Here is a 20,725-nt window from a genome sequence, read left to right as displayed (position 1 = left end):
AAAACTCTGATATATTGCACCATATTATCATATTCCTTAAAGTTTAAAAAAGAACAAACAAAAAAGTCCCCTCGACTGGGTAGTATGCTCCCAACAATAATTCCATACTTCCTTAGCTAAATAGCTAAATATGAAAAATAAACTGACATTTAAACAATTTTAAAATTGGCTCAGTAAGATTAACAATACTATTGACGAGATGTCCAGCTCCACAATAGTTAGTAGAGTCACTGAGTACCTTTTATATGACCGTCGTTTTCTGTTCTATAGGTTATGACCTTCGCCTGGGGCATACCAACCCTGAAACCACCCGTACAGGTAAAAAATGACAGGGACGTGGATATGGTATCGTATTTCTCGGCCACGTATCAATCAACTTTCTCAATGGACCTTAACGGTAACCACTTTGACAACCTTACTCCTGATAGCTAAAACTAAACTGATAAAGAATGATAACACTGATATATACAGTCAAACGTTGTTATCTCGACCTTAGATGACTCGAAGACTCTGCTTAACTCGGAGTAACTTCAGTTCTGACGGTAAAAAAAATACATAAAATATACTCGGGTATCTCGAAGATTTGCCATGCATGACCACCTTCGAGAAAACGAGAATCGACAGTACATGCAGGGTTCTGTACTATTTCCCGCTACTTAAGTGAATCCTGGTTTGTTTTATTTAAATTTGAACGAGCCCTAAGCACATCTATAAATATATATCGCAAATTATTTCCGCTTCTCTACTGCTCATTTTTAACATGCATTTGCAGTGAATGAAAACTTCGACTGTATAGCAAAACCTTTCTACAAAGGCCATTCGTATTGGCTGCTAACGTAAAACACAGTAAATTAACCTCCACATAAAGGTCGTCTGTATATAGCACAACCCTGTCATAACGGTCATCTTTATACAGCACAACCCTGTCATAAACGCCATATGTTTATAGCAAAACCCTGTCTATAAAGGACATCTGTATATAGCTAAACCCTTTCTATAAAGGTCACCTGTTTTGGATACCAATATAATATGCACATGCTTATAGATGACCGTTAGTGACAGGTTTATCATTTATAAGATAAATGAAGGTTTTAGCATGAGGTATTGATATGCAAATAATCATAATGGTTGAGTATGATTCAGAGTGACCGGCAACTGTCTACACTGTTAGACTTTATCCTGATACAAAATATGATGTTATCAAAATATAATCATAATGGTCAGGAGAAGGCACTATTGATATCAAATTCCACATATAAGCAGAATGATGAATGAGGAAAGTCACGCACCGGCTAGGAGGAGGTGGCTGTCGGGTAAGGTTTGCTGACGAACAATCGATAAAAACTGACCGTGCTGACCACTTCGGTGGCTCATGGATTATTCAAATGAGCTGACCGCTCCACATTACCATGGCAACAAATAAAAAGGGCAAAGCCTAGAAATGAGACATAGCACATCTGTGAAGATGTGTCCTCGTTATGTTATCTCGTTTAATCATATATTGACGGGTGGTGTTTGTTTCAAAATTATCCTTTTCAAATCTGCTATATGTCGTATTGTGTATGCTATACTTATACATATGTCCAATGTTAAAAAAATAACTTATTATCTTAAATTATTTACATTGTCAAACTACCTAATAAATACTATAGGCCTTTATTATGAGAAAATACAAAATAGATAATACAATGCATTGTATTTAGAACAATTGAACAGGTGTGAGTATGTGTCCTGTTCTTGTTGACAGTAATAGCAATTTAACAAATATTATCAATTATGTTTAACTCATTCCGAGAACAACTGCATTGATGTATTTTCTATTTCCGGATATATATTCAAATCTCAAAATCAGGTGGAAACAGCCATATGACTTTTTTTTTAATCTTCCAATGCATCATCTAGGTGATACACATACAATAGTTATTAACAATTAAAAAATTCCATCAAAACATTTAATAGCAGCACCTAAAATTTCCATGGTACAGGATTCGTGGTCGATTGTTCTCGGATATACACGTATAAACATTTAGCGAAAGATAACCAGGTGCTATTTTAAAACTGTGGCAACGTTTGTACTACATCATAATGTGACAACCACTGCATTGAATGTACGTTTGTATTACAATGTAGTGATAATTCAGCGAAAATATGCAAATACTTTAAAATGTCTTATTTATATTTTGTAATATGAATTTACATTGTTTATAAAAGTAAATAATGAAAATAACTCCAAAGTGTTTTTGAGCCAATTATATTAAATTTTGTTTCCTTTAACGATGCCATGGGATATGTTTTTCTGTGTATAGAATACATTTATCTACATAGATATATTCCGTACCAATAATTGGAGCCTTACCAATTATTATAGTAATAATGTTTAATGACGAACAAGAAATATATTTACTCCTACTTTCTTTTCTATTTCTATTGTTTTCCTGCTAAATATTTACTTCTTCAATCTATATTGAAAAAAAACATCGTAATAGTTTTATATTAGTTGTTCTATTTGTATATCCTATGTAACTGGCTTATTTGTACTTGAAAACAAGTTATATTTCATGACTGTTATATATAATACTTGTTTAATGCTAAAAACAAGCATCCTTCACAATTCACAAAACAAATAAATAAATAAAGAGATAAAATCAAATCAAATAAAAAAAATTACTATCGTATTTATGGATGCTTACACGAAATAATATAATTGATGAATTGTTGACTGTCGTGTATATTTGGCTAATTGATGGTAGGCAATACTAATACTTATGAGTAATACATGTAATCTGAAACAGTTCTGTGAGTTTAAGATACATCACTTACAAAGTGCAATCATGATACCTTGAAAACAATAAGGCAGTTGTATGTTTAATACAATACCGAAAATTACATACGTACTCCTATCACCATCCTCCAAAAAAATTAACTAGTGATTATATCTTTTAAATTTTAAGTGGGTAAATGATCAACTGCATCCCGATCGAGCAAAATCAACCACGACCTTCCTTAATATTTTGTATATAACTTTTGATCATTATAAGGGCGTTGTTATACATTCTTCAATTGTTGTTTACTAGACTTCTAGATACAATGTAATGCATTTTGTAAGAAGCATATATACACAACTGCCGAAGAAGCATCCTTATTGGTCTAATGTAATGAGGTGATCTAGTAATATACATTGTTTATTTCAATGAGAAAAACATAAAGGCTTTTTTAGAGGTAACTCAAAACAAAAAATGAAAAAAATGTAATGGGTTTTAATGGGATATTATAGAGCTAAACACTGCACAAAAATATCATTATTTATCTGTTGTTCGTTTTGTTGGTTTTTTGTTTTGTTTTTTTTGTTTGTTTGTGTACAATGAATTATTTGACGATTGCAAAGGAAACCAACATGTAACATCAACATTACTGTCGTTAATTGCCATCTATCTTAATATTTTCCCTCCTGTTACATGTGTAGTTTATCGTGCGTCTCTTTTCCAACTTTTTTCCAATTAAATACTTCGGATCTATGTTTTTGACAGTTTTCAATATTGGGGAAATATATGATGAAAATAAATATCACAGAACTTCCCAGTTACACCATAGACCGCATGCAGCGAAAGACATATTTAATCTTAAATTAACACCATTGTACATACCTTCAATGATAAAATGAAAGTTTTCATGCCTTTGTATAAACCATTCTTAAAAATACCGATTTCCAACCCTTTTTGCCTTGCCGATTGGTATGCATAAATGTTTGAAGACTAACTGAGGTCATTATAACATATAATTCGAAAACAATATACGTGAAAACTATTTGATAAATTAATTGGTAAGACAATTGTTTTACTACTGATACCGTTACTTATTATGTTTGAGATTAAATCTTGTTTCAAGTTCTATATAAAACACCGCTGAAGCATATATTACATATCGGCGGCTTTACACAGAGCATCCTTCTCACTCGAATGCATAATTTATGTAAAAAAGCACAATCACTCCTGTACGGTTTAATTCCGTCTTTTTTTCTGTTATATCTTAGAACAATTTAGACAATTAATTAGAATGTTTTACAAATCAGTATAAGCATACGTGTACCATACATCATATTTTAAAGAAGTGCAGATCAAACACGAATTTCATTAGCCATAGAGAACGTCATGAACGACTACAACCTGCGATAAATAGAAATGGCATTAATTTGTACCAATATCAGAATAAAATATCTATGTAATGAACTTATTCTATAAAGAATACTTATCATAGACAACAAACAGTATATATAATATATTTACCTCCCCGTCCACGTCTCCGAACAAGATTAACATCAATATTCATCGCGGATCGAATCACTTATGTGAGACCAAAGTGAAGTCCATGGCGCAAGTGCGTAAAGGACATGAGCAGTGCAGCAAAATATATCGCCATATACCCATATTTGGTCACCATCAAAATTGAGAGGCAAACCCGAGGAGAACATCTATTTTACATCTCAGAAATAGGAATTGGTTGCTTGTTTATGCGTCTTGGAAGAAAATGCAAAAAACAATATTTCCATTTTCTTTTTCGTGTTGTAAGTGTATGAGACATTGTGTCATTGGAGTGTCGACTGACCGAGAGGAGAGGGGTCAAATGTAAGTATGATTATTTCTCGTCATATCTACTGCCTAAGCTTCTTACGAAAATATGATTACACAAAACGATAAGTGAAGTATGCTGCCATTCAACACCTCGACGTGAAATATTGGATTTTAATCAAATGCGTCATAATTTTGTCAAAAAATATATTCTGTAAAACATTAGTATATTGTATTATATATGCATGTATTATATATCATATTACTTATTCTAATATCCAATTACGTATCCAGGTGGGTTCTATGGACTAAGACATGTTTAAAGTGATATGGCTTGATGCTATGGACTTGGAAATGTAAAATTGGCACGACTTGATGCTATCGACATAGACATGCTAAAATTGTCACAAGACTTGATGCTATCGACATAGACATGCTAAAATTGACACACGACTTGATGCTGTCGACTTGGACATGTTGCAATTAACATGACTTTGTGCTATCGACTTGGACATGCTTAAAGTTACATGACCTGATGCTTCTGTGGACTAAGACATGTTCAAATTGACATGACTTGATGCTATGGTCTTGGACATGTTAAAAGAGATACGACTTGATCAATCACTTTGACTTACAGACAAAGGCCGCGATAAGAAACACATGATTAGAATTAACATAAAAAGCCAGTACCTACCTCTTTGCACTTTGAAATAAAGTAGTATCCATTACCTAATAGTGTAAACATACGCGAATATATGGATATCCTGTACAGACCACGTGACCACAGTACCTTAGAGACTCCATTGTCTGGTAAAGACGTGGTACAACACTCACGTTCAAAATGGTAAGCTAACACTTAACTGATTCTATCGTCAAATGACAATGTAAATGCAAGCGACATGCGCAAATCGCAATTATACCAAACAAGCTAACAGAGTATCCCTCAGCTACACAAATTTGCATGTGTTGTCAATTAATTATATGTAATAGATAATGTAATGGTAATGGACATAAATTTTTTTTTTTTTTTTTAAATCAATTTTAAGTATCGTTTGAATACCTATCTTGGGCTTTAATCATTTGTTTATTGGAAACTGCTAGAAATAAAATACTTATAAGATATATCTTTAATATAACAATTAACAGGGCATGCTTTCTCATACATAAAGCAATAAAAGAAACCGATCTTTGGAGCATATAAAGTAGCATGCGATGCGATATGGTCAACTAGGGAGCTGCGGCTTATCTAAGAGTGTATTCATCTCTACAAACGTTTTGATAAGGACATATAAGTCACGTGACAGAAATATTTTTGCCTATTACAGGTCTATTTGGCTTCTAAAAATGCTTACGTGTTTTTTTTAATAGCATTCACAAAATATATTGAAAAATATTTTATAGTGGTTGTGAGAGTTCTAAATATTGTATTTATTGTGTACATCGTATTGATTAAAAGTAGGTGGTTGTACAGGTTATAGTTATTTACGTTTGGCTTTTGCGTGACTGACCTGATATAGCATATAAATACTATGCAAGTGTATTACAATGTAATGATTTTAAGCCCTTTAGAGATTTATTACATTGTTATGATTTTAAGCCTTTAAGAGATTTATTACAATGTAATGATTTTAAACCCTTTAAAGATTTATTACAATGTTATGATTTTAAGCCCTTTAGAGATTTATTACAATGTTATGATGTTAAGCCCTTTAGAAATTTATTACAATGTTATGATTTTAAGCCCTAAGAGATTTTAGTAAGAATTATGACATTCTCTAATTCATTTTAAACGTACGAGAATATATCTTCGTGTTTCCAGTTAGGGTAAGCAATTTTAATTGTATACGTGCATTTTTTCATAAATCAGTTAAAATACTGTTGTACTATTCAAACCTCTTACGCCTCAGTCCGGATATAACTCGTAGTTGCCATAATGACACATTTCGGAAACAACCGTCAGAAACCAAAATCCAAGTGTTAGGTGTTGAATATATCACTTGACCAATAATGTTGTCATAGCAATCATTTGCCAATTAATACCAGTTCTTTAGGGCGACATTGTGTTCAATGTCTAAATCCGCCTTTGTAAATACGACATACCTGTGGTCTGTTGGGTCAGAAAAGTAGGATAAACTGGTTCGGTCTCGATTTGGAGTGAAGAAAAAATGATAATAAAAGCTTAAACTCCAGCTTGTCTTACCTGGATAAAGCCTGGGACACCCTTGGCAAACTCGACCACTTTGACAATGGAAGGAGTCATCGCATCTGCTAGTTGTTGCCATGCCTCAGGATCGTTTGTGTCGGTACAGCTCATCTGCAAGAATACATAATGGACGATAACCTCACCTCTAGTTCACCCCAGTTCAGCTATAGCATGCTATTATAATCAACTAGAGTACATGTAAAAGCATGTGTCTTATTGGTTGATGTGTCCGGTCACTGCCCTCGTCCCACGTATAACAGGACAATATCCGCTTGCACCCTAAGGTTCACCCTACTTATCATGGCCTACGTTACATATATATATATAGAATGAGTATTTACCGTTTTAGGTTATCAACCGAGCGAGGGAAGTGGAGGACGGACAGCAAAGGAAGAATGCTGTTAAAGACACACATCACACGTCCAGGAGAACGGGACACAAGGGAGAAAACGTTTTATACATGGTGAGTTATGTTTACCTTGCATGGTCGTGGTTATCATGGCGGTGTTGTGATGTGTGTTACAAATGCTGCCATCGTCCATTTTGAATGATATAATCGTATCGAGGCTAGTCTAGTTCATGTTCGTTTACAGTTAAATAAAATGTTCTCGTCTCTTTTTGGTATATCAACTGTGTTTCAATCAGTCTGAAGTTTCTCCCTTCTTGATGTTTAATGGCGTCATCGTAACTGATGTTGTACAGGTGGTTTATTTTTGTAACGATCACAATCATTTAAGGACGATGTGCAAACATAATATCATAACTATAAACATAACATCATAACTATCTTGTTAGGTTTTTTTTATTATTTGGACATTGTTTTGATCATTTATTAAATGTACAATACTAGGATCGTTTAAATAATATTTTATCAATATTAAACATGTGCAATCGTATCATACAGAATTATGAAATTTATGAAATAAGATCATTTTATCTCCTTTTATAGCGTATTCGTCAAAACGCTAATTACGATTTAGTTAATTGCAAAAATTTAGCCGCATACATTGCCAACACTGATTTCTTTTGAACCATAAAATAAATATGTTCATTTGAAATATCGCCTCACACGAACCTACTCAGAGCAAAACTGTTACGCCCTTTTTGTCAAGTAAACAATATCTTGTACCCAAATTGATTGCATGTTTTGTTAAAATACTGTTCCAATTACTGGGTTTAAATCTCTATGGCGAAGTTTAATTGACACGAAGTCCGTGGTATGTTATCTTATCGCGTCAGACGAAATAGAATAACGATTATATCTTTCTTCGATCCTATTTCGTCTGAAAAAAAGTTCATGAACTGTAGCTCTTTATTATGTTAATATATTCATGAATTCCTCCCCATACACTTCACACGATAAGCCCATACCTGCTGTCCATGGGAGACATATAAACATATCATGCCTTTTTCCGGTGTATGGACACCGACATAATGTATGTAATAATAATAATGTAATGATCAGTATAAATATAGTTATTATTCTAGGAAATTCTCGTAACACAAGACTTTCAGGGTCGCTTATACAAAGTAAACAGAGATATTTTAATGCTGATATCTGAAGAAATATGAACGTCACTGTTTCTTAAGTTATTTGTTATGATAACCCTTATGCTGTTTTTTTCAGCGTTATGTACGTAATAAAAAAGAATTTTAAATTAGATATAGTTATTTTGTACATAAACCCAGTCCACCAAACACTATAGTATTCTGTTAACTATGTGTAAAGTATTAAGCTTGATATCTGCTATAGAAATAGAATACATTGTTGCATATGTTATAGACTGGTAAAATTATTAGAGTTTTAGAAATTTGAGCACTTGTTAAACCATTCCTTAATTCATAACTTATTCATAACTTATTCGAAGCAAAATAAAGTTGAAATATGAAAACCAGTATCGTTTACCTAAAGACTTCAACTTTAAAATAAGAACATGAACAGATAACATAAATGGTGAATATTGACATAATAACAAAATTGTAATTCTAATCAGCGTGGAGGCCCTTAAGGATAAAGAGAATAAGACCAGGTATTTCTGAGGAGAAAGCGTCTTCAAAACATATGAAACATGCATAGTAAACAGGTGGTCGAAAATTACATGACAATTTTTGGCCAGAGTTTCCTTTAAGAAAAACTACTATTACAAGTTATGTATTTACCTACAATAAGATGCATTGATAAATAGATACATACCCCCGGACCTTTGGTCTGCACCTTAGTGGCCGAGCATTCGTATGCATTCACTACTTCAGCAATCAACAACTTATCATCATCTGTGAGCACATCATGTGGACATAAGTCAGATTTCGTTTTTGTTTTTTGAGCCTCCGTTTTTCGTTTGTCTCTATTATCTTCTATTAACTTCCGCTTCGCTTTTCTCTGTTTTTCGTTTAGGACAACTGTAAAGAAATAAATGGTATACTCGTTCAGAACAACTCAAATAACAAATAAGGTAATATTTATTTTGTTCACGACAATCGTGAAAGGCGAAAGTTATATATATATATTGATACTCGTGAAGTTTAAAGTGTTTTGCAATTTATTTCAATGCAATTTGTGTCATTAATTACAAATACAAAACTGGAACCAAAATGGCAACGCGCAAAGTTTTTTCTCTCTTCTATTTGTACCCTTTTTTTTCTCCATTTTAAACAGCAGATTCCTCTAAACAAATGTTCATATAACCCACCAAAATGAGAATCGATTTTACCCATCAATTTCCAAAAAGGAATATTCAGTCTTGTTCAGTCATAATTATGTTTCCTACAGATATTACCTATATTAAGAGTTTTCAGTGACAAGTATTATTCTTGCACTATTTTGATTTCACCACGTTAGAAACACTTAATGCTCTATGTAATACAATATCAGTAGAACGTAGTCGATATATTTAGTACTATGTAACCGATACAAAATTTAATCGAACAACAGGTCAATGCCTTGGTGTTTGTACCCTTGCCTTCGTTGTCTACAAGACCAGTAAGCAGGTGATCAATACTTTGGCTATGTGGGATTGGGAGTCACGTGATGTCCACATTGGACTTTGGACTCAATATAACGTGCTGTTGACCATTCTAATAAATGATTGAGTCCATCCTGAATATGCCATAAAGCATCTTAATGAGAATACTGAATACCTAGATACGCCCCTGATTACGGACACGTGGTGATACACACATATCATATGACTCGCAGAAACGCATTTTATGACTGATCAACATAAATATGATACTTTGATATTTTCTATATATTCAGTAATTTTAAAACGACTGACGAATGATCTCTCTTTCTCTCTGAAATAGCCACATAGCACTTATAGACATAACCATTTTTCTCTGCAAAAACGATGGAAAAACTACATCAAAATATTTAGGTATTATATATGTATATTCTATATGTACATTAATTTCTCTTCTATATTCCATATCTTAGTTTTTTTAATGTTGGCATGTAGTTTACCATAAAATAAGTGGCTTTCAAAAATCAATAGGAAAAACGAAAACTTTTAGGTAAATGTCACAATTAGTTTTGGCGTTTAAAGCATTTTATCAGATAGGTAAACTTGTTGATCATTGAGCATTGAAAAACACTGAACATATGGCAAAATATTTGTGTCCGTAGATTCGAGTTAGTAAATAAACACCGATTTCTAGTAATATCATATTTGCTAACATATTATTGACATATGAACCAAACAGGCTATAAACCAACAGTTGTGCTATTCAGGTCCGGTAAGCTGATTGAAATTTAAATCTGATTAAATAAAAATTCAAAAATCTAAATGTGTGTGGCACTGGAGCAAAACACCACTCGATATGGATTATTTCCGGTGTTTAGCGATTTAAGTTCTAAAATCAATCTAACAGATGTTTAAATATATTTGGATTACAAAGAACCAAATATGTACCATTAATGCGCAACAAATAAACTGGTTTTAAAACATAGGACCGAAATCAAAGAACAAATAATACCCACTGTGTAAATACAATGTTTACAGTCCTAATGACCCAACTAAGGCGTCAATAACAAAAAATGACATAACACTTTATCAACACAGAACAAAATATCAACTTAAGTCGATTAAAAACGAAGTTTTATTAAGAAAAATGCTAATATTGTGTGAACATTTTACATCAGATCTGCATTGGTCAGTAGAAATACTGGCTGCACGCAATCTGAAATTACAGGTACATTTAATTTGCTGTCATTTTTTAGATATGGAATACCGAATTATATATATAATTAAACTGAAAGTATCAATCAGGTGTGAAAATTAACGAAAACGTCGACGAAGGATGTCATTCAGCTGGCTGAAAATGACACACAAATCGGATAATCCTACCAGAGTGATCTCGGTCTCACTGAGATCTGGTGACCTAAATTTGAGGTCAGATGTTGATTTCATTGAAATGTCATACCAGTTACTGACCATTCGCAAATATTTACATAACAATCAAAGTCGCCTAATGTAGCCTGGCGGCGAGTTAACACTGCTATAAATTCTTTATGGTTATTTCGATCCTGTTAATATCAGTATTAGGTAATAGATATATGCCGCTTACACCAGGTAGTGTATGAACAAAGGAATATCCATTCTTTGAGTATCGGTTTGATCATAAAATCATCAGACAATACCGACATATGAACGAAAACATGATTTTAACTCATAATCGGTAAAACGACATAACGGCAAAATGTAACTAAAAATTATAGTTTCACATGCGTGGGGACCCTTGAAAAGCGCAACCCCGGTAGAGTAAACGTCCCCAGCTTAACCCGAGATAGGTCCTATTCTCATTACAACTAGGGTGGTGACAACGGACCAGCTAAGTGATTTATAATTTCGACATAAATTGTAGAGGTATTGAAAATATTGTCAATTTTATAGGTTTTTACTAAATCGTAAATTTGAAAATGAACACCAAGGGAACAAAAGACCGTCGTTTCACAAGTTCCTAAAACATCCGTCTTATAAAAACTGTTGATACAACCGCAAACATTTGAGTCAGCGTATTAAAAACATAGTAACCATGCATAATAATGAGTTATGCATGGTTCATAAATTTATTGAATATATCAAACAATATTTTGTTTGTTTTGTTTATACATCTGACTTAAAATTCACCAAGAAGACTTGAAATATTTCGGAAGTTTCTGACATTTTCCCTCACCTGGTCATCGACATTTACATCATACTAAATTTTACATCAGACATATCCCATATATCATTTTAATCGTAAGTGGTCGCGTGGCGCATGGGCAACACACCTGTCTTTCATTAAGGCGACCGGTGTTCGATTGCCCGATTGTATGTGAAAAAGTAAGACCCCTTTAGTAGATCTATATACTCGTCATCTGTAGTTTTATGTGGAGGTATGCCATTTTAAAGGGCATAAGAAAACACATGTGGCCTCTCAATAGCTGTAAAACTAATATATGTATTATATGTTCATATTTCGGTCACGTGACGTTGTATAAACACAACTCTGCATACATCATGTAGAACAGCAGCTGCCTCTGATATTCAAATACAACCTAAGGCTATACATGTAAAACATCTCCCGAAATCTATTATGTACAACTATTCCAAAAATATAAAAACAAAAAATGTCAGATGTTTTCGAGAAAGTGCTACCTTTATAGATGTGACATGACTCGATCATTCAGATAGTGTGTTCAGATAGCTTGGGACAAGGTTAATGTGATAGAGGGTTTATTCGAGTCCACCGGTAAACACCAAGAGACCGGCCAGCATAGATCGAAACCGTGTAGATTATGACTAACCATGTTACTGGTCCCAATTCACTGTTCCTTGTACAAATTGGCCGGTTGCCAATTGACCTGGATACTCAGGACAATATCGTGTCGGTCAGCATTTGCCCAGTGGTATACAGTGTACGTTGGTGATGGCCTCGATAAAGTACTCAGCGTCCATGCATAATATTATCAGAGAGTTTGTGTGGGCCATAAAGGTCATATATATTCATATATATATATATAAATCTGAGTTAAGTTTTCAGAATTATGTGAAAATGGAACTGTTTTTGTATATATTATGCTAATGATATAATTGTAAGGCTGTTTTTCCCCTCTCCAAAAATATCAATATCACAATTATTATGTATATATAAATCCATTTCAATGCGCCTATATGATAATGATGACGAAACCAATAGACCATATTGATGCAAGTAAATATCCTAACCAGTATCCCGACCTAGCAGATAGCAAGTACACAATTTGGTTCAGTAACCGATATATCGTCGAAATACCGATACTAGTCGTGTTTTATAAGCAAAAATGTCCGATGAATATCTCAGCTATCTGCCCGAAATAGACCAATATTATTGCGGCTAAGCTGATTTGATTATAGCGAACATGACTCTTCAAGAGATATGCAAACATAAAAAAAACTAAGTCATCCTCAAAGGTATTTCCATAGATAAGTAGCCTTCCTCGACAAACGCTTTGTAAGGCAAACAGAAACTGTACGTGGAAATACATGCTAGTGTTTTAATGGGGAGCGTGTGTGTGTTGATATTCAAAACAATGGTTTCAGGAGAGTGTGATCCAAGGCATTGAAGCAGGTTCTTGAAGGCCTGTTTCATATAGATTCGATGCGGTGAACACAGTACCCTGAAATATTGTGAGGACTGTGAGGATGTATAAGTCTTAAGCATCAAACAGCATTACCTGCATTCCACGTTTAAATTCTTTCAACACCTGTGCGGTTCAGAATATACACTTATAATACCTTATATCCTATCAAATTCAATATTGTGAACATTGCAATTCGTAGAATGACGGGGCTGTTGCTCATTCCTATTAAGATGATGACATTTCTGTCAATTTAGTTTGTATTTTCTGATCCGTCGCCCCAAGTTATCAACACCATAGTGTCACAGTCGAGTCCAAAGGACAATGATATTTTCTAGCGTCTTCAGCACAATCTTTCAAATACTTATTTATCTAGCTCTCTATTCTTATTGAAATGTGTTTATATCTTCTGAAGTCTTTTTGTACAATACTTCAAAGGCGTGCCATATCTGGATAGCAAAAGCACCTTAGATTGACTTCTAAGACATAAATAGTTATAACAAAACCTAAAATCTAATGAACTCGCAACCCAATCCCTAAATTACATAATCATTTGTTAATTACTGATGCATTCATACCCTTTGAACATAATACGATCAATATAGCATTGTATTGATTCCACGTATAAGTGTACTTTATCTATCTAATGGAACTTACGATCAGTTGCCATGCCAACTTGAACACACTTCCGGTAGCGACATTCCTGGCACTGGTTCCTGGTGGTTTTGTCTATGATACAGTTACTGTTCCATTTACAATGGTATTGTAAGTTCTTTTGTATGGTCCTTCTGAAGAATCCCCTGGAATAAAAGAACAGATACCAGTATAGTCTCATAGATTTGTCCATCCGTCTAGCTTACACCATTATCTCTTCGCCATTTAACATTTCAGAACTGCTTCAATACATATCAAAACAACTTGCTACCTTGCGCACCATTGATCTCAGCTACACATACTGTGTGAATACGTAATTAGGCTGAGCTTTCGAATAAATCACCACCTTGACCAGGTATCGTCTTTCATCTCTAAAGAGCCTGCCTTAATCCAATTCCAGTTCAATAGACGGAAACAACTCATCCATCCACTAGAAACCGTGTAAAAATGAATGGAATATTGCTTGTTTGTATTTCAAATATTGTTGATGTAAGGTGAAGCTGCATGTAAATGTAAACAAGAGATCAATGCAGATATTAAGTTACAAAGCTAAGGCAATGGAATAGTTATACAGGATCAGGGACTTTGTACCTCTGGATCCGATTCCCTGGACAACATTTCGTCTTTGAAAGGACTTTTGTGATATTCATCCAGCTTCCTAATATGAATTCTTTTTCTATTTTAACATTAGATTCCACTTACGAATACTCATATGTAGATTTCTCAAATTGTAATTTTATTCAAATTATAATAGTTTTACGGGGTCGATTCGAACAATGGCGCTTTCTATTATTGTGTTTGCGTGGTTTATCCTGTGTTTCTGCTTACCTTGCATCCTTCACACGTCATACATCTATAGTGATAACCAGTGGCCGCGTCTCCGCACACCACACACGGTTCCGGGCCGTTCGTCATGTCCATATAGCTAGGGATGTATGGCGTACCTGTAACACAACAAAGTCATGTCAGAGACGCCATGGTCAAATGTTAACAACATCAACGGTTTGCTTAGATCAAATGATGGAAGAAACTTTAGTTTGTTTGTATCAAATGATGAGAGAAATGATATGTTTAGATCATGTATGGAAACGGTGATTGTTATAGATCGGAAGTGGAATGTTTAGATGGAGTAAAGAGCGAAAACAATGACATTTTTAGTTCAAATGATGAGAGAAAACAATGGTGTGTTTAGTTCAAATGATGAGAGGAAAAAATGGTATGTTTAGATCAAATGATGGGAGAAAACAATGGTGTGTTTAGATCAAATGATGAGAGAAAAAAATGGTATGTTTAGATGAAATGATGGGAGAAAACAATGGTATATGTATGTTTAGTTCAAATGATGAGAGGAAACATGGGTTTGTTTAGATCAAATAATGATGAGATAAAACAATGGTATGCTTAGATCAAAAATTGAAAGAAAACGATAGTATGTTAAGAAAAAACTTTGCGAGTATGCAATATGATGTTATGGTCGATTATGGTAAGTTAGGGTCAAAAACAAGGACAAAATAACAAGAACTTTGTCAAGCTGGCAGAACTGGACTCACTTATTATACAATAATAAGTACAAAGAATGCATTTCTCTTTTGAAAGATATGATAGTCTTTAATAATATTTACCAACTGACATCCATATAATTTATAGGTTGTGATATTGCGGTTTCAGTAACCCTTAATTCGTCCAATTTGCAAGTCCGTACAGGAACAATCGATAACATCCTTAGGGTTGAGAACTGTTATTTGATCAGTGTTATATAGATGCTTGTTCTCCCAATTTGACTTGTGTAATACTATTGTAAGAATCAAAACATTTACATGATGTATTGTTATTCGAGGAATATCGTTTACATGTACAAATCAATAGCACGGAGTCGTGTTGAATTTTATATGAAATTTCGCAACGCCGCTGATTGCTGTTGATCGTAAATGTTACTTAGAGAGGTCCCGATCTTAGATATTGTTTATTTTTCAACAAACTAAACTTTCATAACCTATTCTTGCATCATTTATATACAATTTGAACATTTTTTCATCTTTTCTGCAAACTTTTGCAAATTAGAAATGCATTTACACATATCTTTAAAGTACACAAGCTAAATAACAACATGAAGAATCAATAATATCGGCAAGAATCTTTGTATTATTTTCAGCCGGATACCAAAACGTAATTTTTGTTCTTGGAACAATAAAAAAAAAATGATGGAAATAACCTTCATATTTTAGTCAATTATGCGTCTTGTGATTGAAGGAAGAAAATGGGTAAAGCGCCAGAGACATTTCTATAATCAAATTTGACAATATGCCATGGTCTAGGAAAAGGCCGGTTGGTGGTAGAGCTAGGGAAAAAACACCGCAGCGGGCCAGGCAGCTGTTAATGTCATTGATAAACCAGGTCCGTCCACCGTAACGACCTGGCCAGCGGTCACGGTCTAACTATGGGGCTGGAAATTACGATAAGAATGTCTTTGATGTGTCACCAGAAGGTCTAATTTACTAGCTTTGCTTTCATACTAAATCAGATTAAAATCTTCAAATTCCTATGCAAGACACGTTACATTGAAATAAGGCCGTATGCGACCGGCAAGATGGCCGAGAAAGTATTGTCAACTGTCGATTTACAAGATGGCCGCGGAATTATTTTCAACTGTCGACTTACAAGATGGCTGCAGAGTTATTGTCAACTGTCGATTTACAAGATGACAGCAGAATTATTGTCTTTTAACAATTGACAAGATAGCCGCGGAATTAGTGTCCATTGCCGATTGACAAGATTGCTGCGGAATTATAGTCAACTGTCGATTGACAGAATAGGCGAAGATATCTACAACTGTCGAATGGTCGCAGAATTACCGCCAACTGTTGTAAATGAAATATGGCCACCACGTATACAAATATGTCAAATATCGGTCTCAAACTTAATTAGTCGCAAAACATCACAAATGACAACATCCAAGAGACACATGGACTAATGATCTAAAATTAAAAAACAAAATCGCGTCATTAACTTGATTTAAATGAGAGCAATATCTTAGAATGTCATCGATTTTAATGGAATTGATGGTGCCGACTTATATAATACATGTAATCTCATTTTTAGCCCACCATCATCAGATGGTGGGCTATTCAAATCGCCCTGCGTCCGTGGTCCGTCGTCCGTCCGTCCGTCCCTCCGTCCCTCCCTCCGTCCGTCCGTCCGTCCGTCCGTAAACAATTCTTGTTATCGCTAATCCTCAGAAAGTACTGAAGGGATCTTTCTCAAATTTCATCTGTAGGTTTCCCTTGGTGCCTAGTTATGCATATTGCATTTTGGGACCGATCGGAAAACAACATGGCCGACAGGCAGCCATCTTGGATTTTGACCATTGAAGTTTGTTATCGCTATTTCTGAGAAAGTACTGAAGGGATATTTCTCAAATTTCATCTGTAGGTTCCCCTTGGTGCCTAGTTATGCATATTGCATTTTGGGACCGATCGGAAAACAACATGGCCGACAGGCAGCCATCTTGGATTTTGACCATTGAAGTTTGTTATCGCTATTTCTGAGAAAGTACTGAAGGGATCTTTCTCAAATTTCATATGTAGGTTCCCCTTGGTGCTTAGTTATGCATATTGCATTTTAGGACCAATCAGAAAACAACATGGCCGACAGGCAGCCATCTTGGATTTTGACCATTGAAGTTTGTTATCGCTATTTCTGAGAAAGTACTGAAGGGATATTTCTCAAATTTCATACGTGGGTTTCCCTTGGTGCTTAGTTATGCATATTGCATTTTGGGACCGATCGGAAAACAACATGGCCGACAGGCAGCCATCTTGGATTTTGACCATTAAAGTTTGTTATCCTTATTTCTGAGAAAGTACTGAAGGGATATTTCTCAAATTTCATACGTGGGTTTCCCTTGGTGCCTAGTTATGCATATTGCATTTTGGGACCGATCGGAAAACAACATGGCCGACAGGCAGCCATCTTGGATTTTGACCATTAAAGTTTGTTATCCTTATTTCTGAGAAAGTACTGAAGGGATCTTTCTCCAATGTCATATGTAGGTTCCCCTTGGCGCCTAGTTATGCATATTGCATTTTGAGACCAATCAGAAAACAACATGGCCGTCAGGCAGCCGTCTTGGATTTTGACAATTGAAGTTTGTTATCGCTAATTCTCAGAAAGCACTGAAGGGATCTTCCTGAAATTTCATATGTAGGTTCCCCTTGGTGCGTAGTTATGCATATTGTATTTTGAGACTAATCAGAAAACAACATGGCCGACAGGCAACCATCTTGGATTTCGAAAATTGAAACTGGTTATCGCTATTTCTAAGAAACTAATGAAGGGATCTTCCTGAAATTTCATATGTAGGTTCCCCCATGTGCCTTGTTATGCATCTTGCATTTTGAGACCAATCGGAAAATAACATGGCCGACATGCAGCCATCTTGGATTTTGACAATTGAAGTTTGTTATCGCTATTTCTCAGAAAGTAATGAAGGAATCTTTCTCAAATTCCATATATAGGTTCCCCTTGGTGCCTAAATCCTAAATTTTGTATATAGGTTTCCCTTGTTTGAAAAGTACTAGAGGTTTCTTCTGAATTTATACAGATTAGTAAGACTTAGAAGAAGAGAAAAGTAGAGAAAAGATCAATCTGACATGGAACCTATGAAGAACATTCAATGGTGGGCGCCAAGATCCCTCTGGGATCTCTTGTTTCTAAGTATACTAATAAGGAATAAGATTCATCAGTTGGGTATCAACGATATATAACAAGTAAGTTTTGTACCAAAACAGAAACTGAAAACTTAATTTGCGAGTTTTCGAAAACGCCTGTTTCCTTTGTCAAGCAAAGAGTACAATAGTTATAGACGAGTGTCGGTGTTCTGACCGTTGAAATCAGCTCATTACCCAAAATAGGCCGCTCGAAAGCTCGGAAACTAAGTGTTTTATTTCTGTTTTTGTGCAAATCTAACTTGTTATACAGTGTATACGGTAATATATTTAATGTTCTCGCTCGGTGGTTAATGCCTTGTTATTACCGAATTGTTTACGCCTCGTTATAAGCCTAGACGAGGTTATTATGATGGATGGTGTTATGTCTTCAACTCTGGCTCGTTACATAACATTGCATTGGGCTAGGATAATGAACCCCTCAACCTCCATTTCAACTCATGGGAACACCATAATCTCCTTATCTCGTCCTTTTCATTCCAGTACCGAGGGGATCATTCAGTGTCCGCCATGACGCATAACTTTACCCAATCGTGTGCAACATTATGTAACAAGCCTGGCTGACCAACAGCGTGGAAACACAACGACGAATTCGATTGGTCCATCAAAGCTGAGTCTGGTGTGCTAATCTTTGGGTCAGCAGTTAGAGGATAATAAACCTGACCGGGAAGGTTCACAATCTTACATAGAAAGAGGTAAGAGTTGGAGCATTTTACAACCAACAGATTGATCACATACACACGTACGTTAACCGGAGAGTTCGCATTCAAAATATTCGCCATCATACACCTGAAGTGATCCGTTTTAACAAATCTTACTTTTAGAGATTTAATAAAGGTCAATTAAATAGTGTTTTAATTTCATTTTAAAGCTGTCTACGCTTTGACTAGGACCTGGTATAACCCCGATATTGATCCAATGCCCGGCGTTCCTATCAATAAGCCTGGTGACGTAATTGGGCACTTATCGCCTCTCATATACTATGTGTATATGTACTATGTACTGTGTGACGGTCGGTTCTGAGTAAATATGCCCTAGGCAATCCACATAAACCCTAACCAGTCGACCTTGGAAGAGGTCACGTCGAGAGTGCTGTGACTAGCCTGATTATGTGTATGAATACAAATCGCATTCGTAAGTCTCTGGCCAGTAGAAGACTGGTCAGTTTTCAGGTTTGGTTTAAGAGGACAGTTCCCTAACGTTAATGTAATACGAAGGTTTCTGCTGAAAGTAACCAGTATAACATATGATACGAATCCTAGCGATAGAGCTCACCGAGTCACGTGATAAACAATAGATCGAAAGCACGAGTAAGAACGAACAGAAACGATATTGCCTTTAACGAGAACTGACTATTTTTTAAATAAAACCATGTGAAAAAAAAACGCATGAAATAAGAATGTTTAAAACAAATTTTACATGTTGGTTCATCTTAACAAATACAAATGTTAGGGCGGGGTTGGGGTTGTATTCTGTGTTCCGAAATTCGTTCCACGTGGTTATATACCAGCACTATTAGCTTTATTGGTGACACTAAAACATTACTTTCTAAGAAATATATGTCTCTGTGCCTTGGATTCGCACGCACGACACCAGGATAAGGGAAAGTGTAATTTCATTGACCGTTCGGGGGTCATGCAATAACTCCTGACGTCGTTTTCGTGACGTGTCGGGAATTTCATTGACCAATCAAATTCCGCGTTACATTTCGAGAATGGATTAGAAGTATTGAATACCGCTCATGAATAAAAACAAAATACGTCAGCACAGAAAACCCTTATACATGTACCTAATAAAACCTCCGTATTCATAGAAACCATCGTACTTGATTTTCCTCTTTCGTGCAAAGATAACATGGTCGAAATGAATATGGAATTGATTACGAGAAAAGGTTCTTCTGCTGCTGACGTAGGATAATTGTCCTCGATAAGAGTGTCTAGACATCTTCTTGGTTAGATGCCAAGTCGTTTAGAAAAACTTG

General features: G+C 35.1%; 1 protein-coding gene across 1 annotated transcript in view; it reads right to left on the bottom strand.

Annotated features, from left to right (window-relative positions):
• LOC117317400 (thyroid hormone receptor beta-like) overlaps nt 1-20,725 on the bottom strand; it is a 41,401-nt gene that overhangs the window by 12,142 nt on the left and 8,534 nt on the right. The window contains exons 2-5 of the mRNA XM_033872213.1: nt 14,849-14,964; nt 14,024-14,165; nt 8,963-9,168; nt 6,766-6,879 (exon numbers count right to left, since the gene is read on the bottom strand). Coding sequence (XP_033728104.1) covers nt 6,766-6,879; nt 8,963-9,168; nt 14,024-14,165; nt 14,849-14,964 — 578 coding nt within the window. The remainder of the gene's footprint in view (nt 1-6,765; nt 6,880-8,962; nt 9,169-14,023; nt 14,166-14,848; nt 14,965-20,725) is intronic.

This window comes from Pecten maximus, chromosome 19 (assembly GCF_902652985.1).
Source record: "Pecten maximus chromosome 19, xPecMax1.1, whole genome shotgun sequence".
Classification (NCBI taxonomy): Eukaryota; Metazoa; Mollusca; class Bivalvia; order Pectinida; family Pectinidae; genus Pecten; species Pecten maximus.
This window is presented reverse-complemented; position numbering and strand designations above follow the sequence as displayed.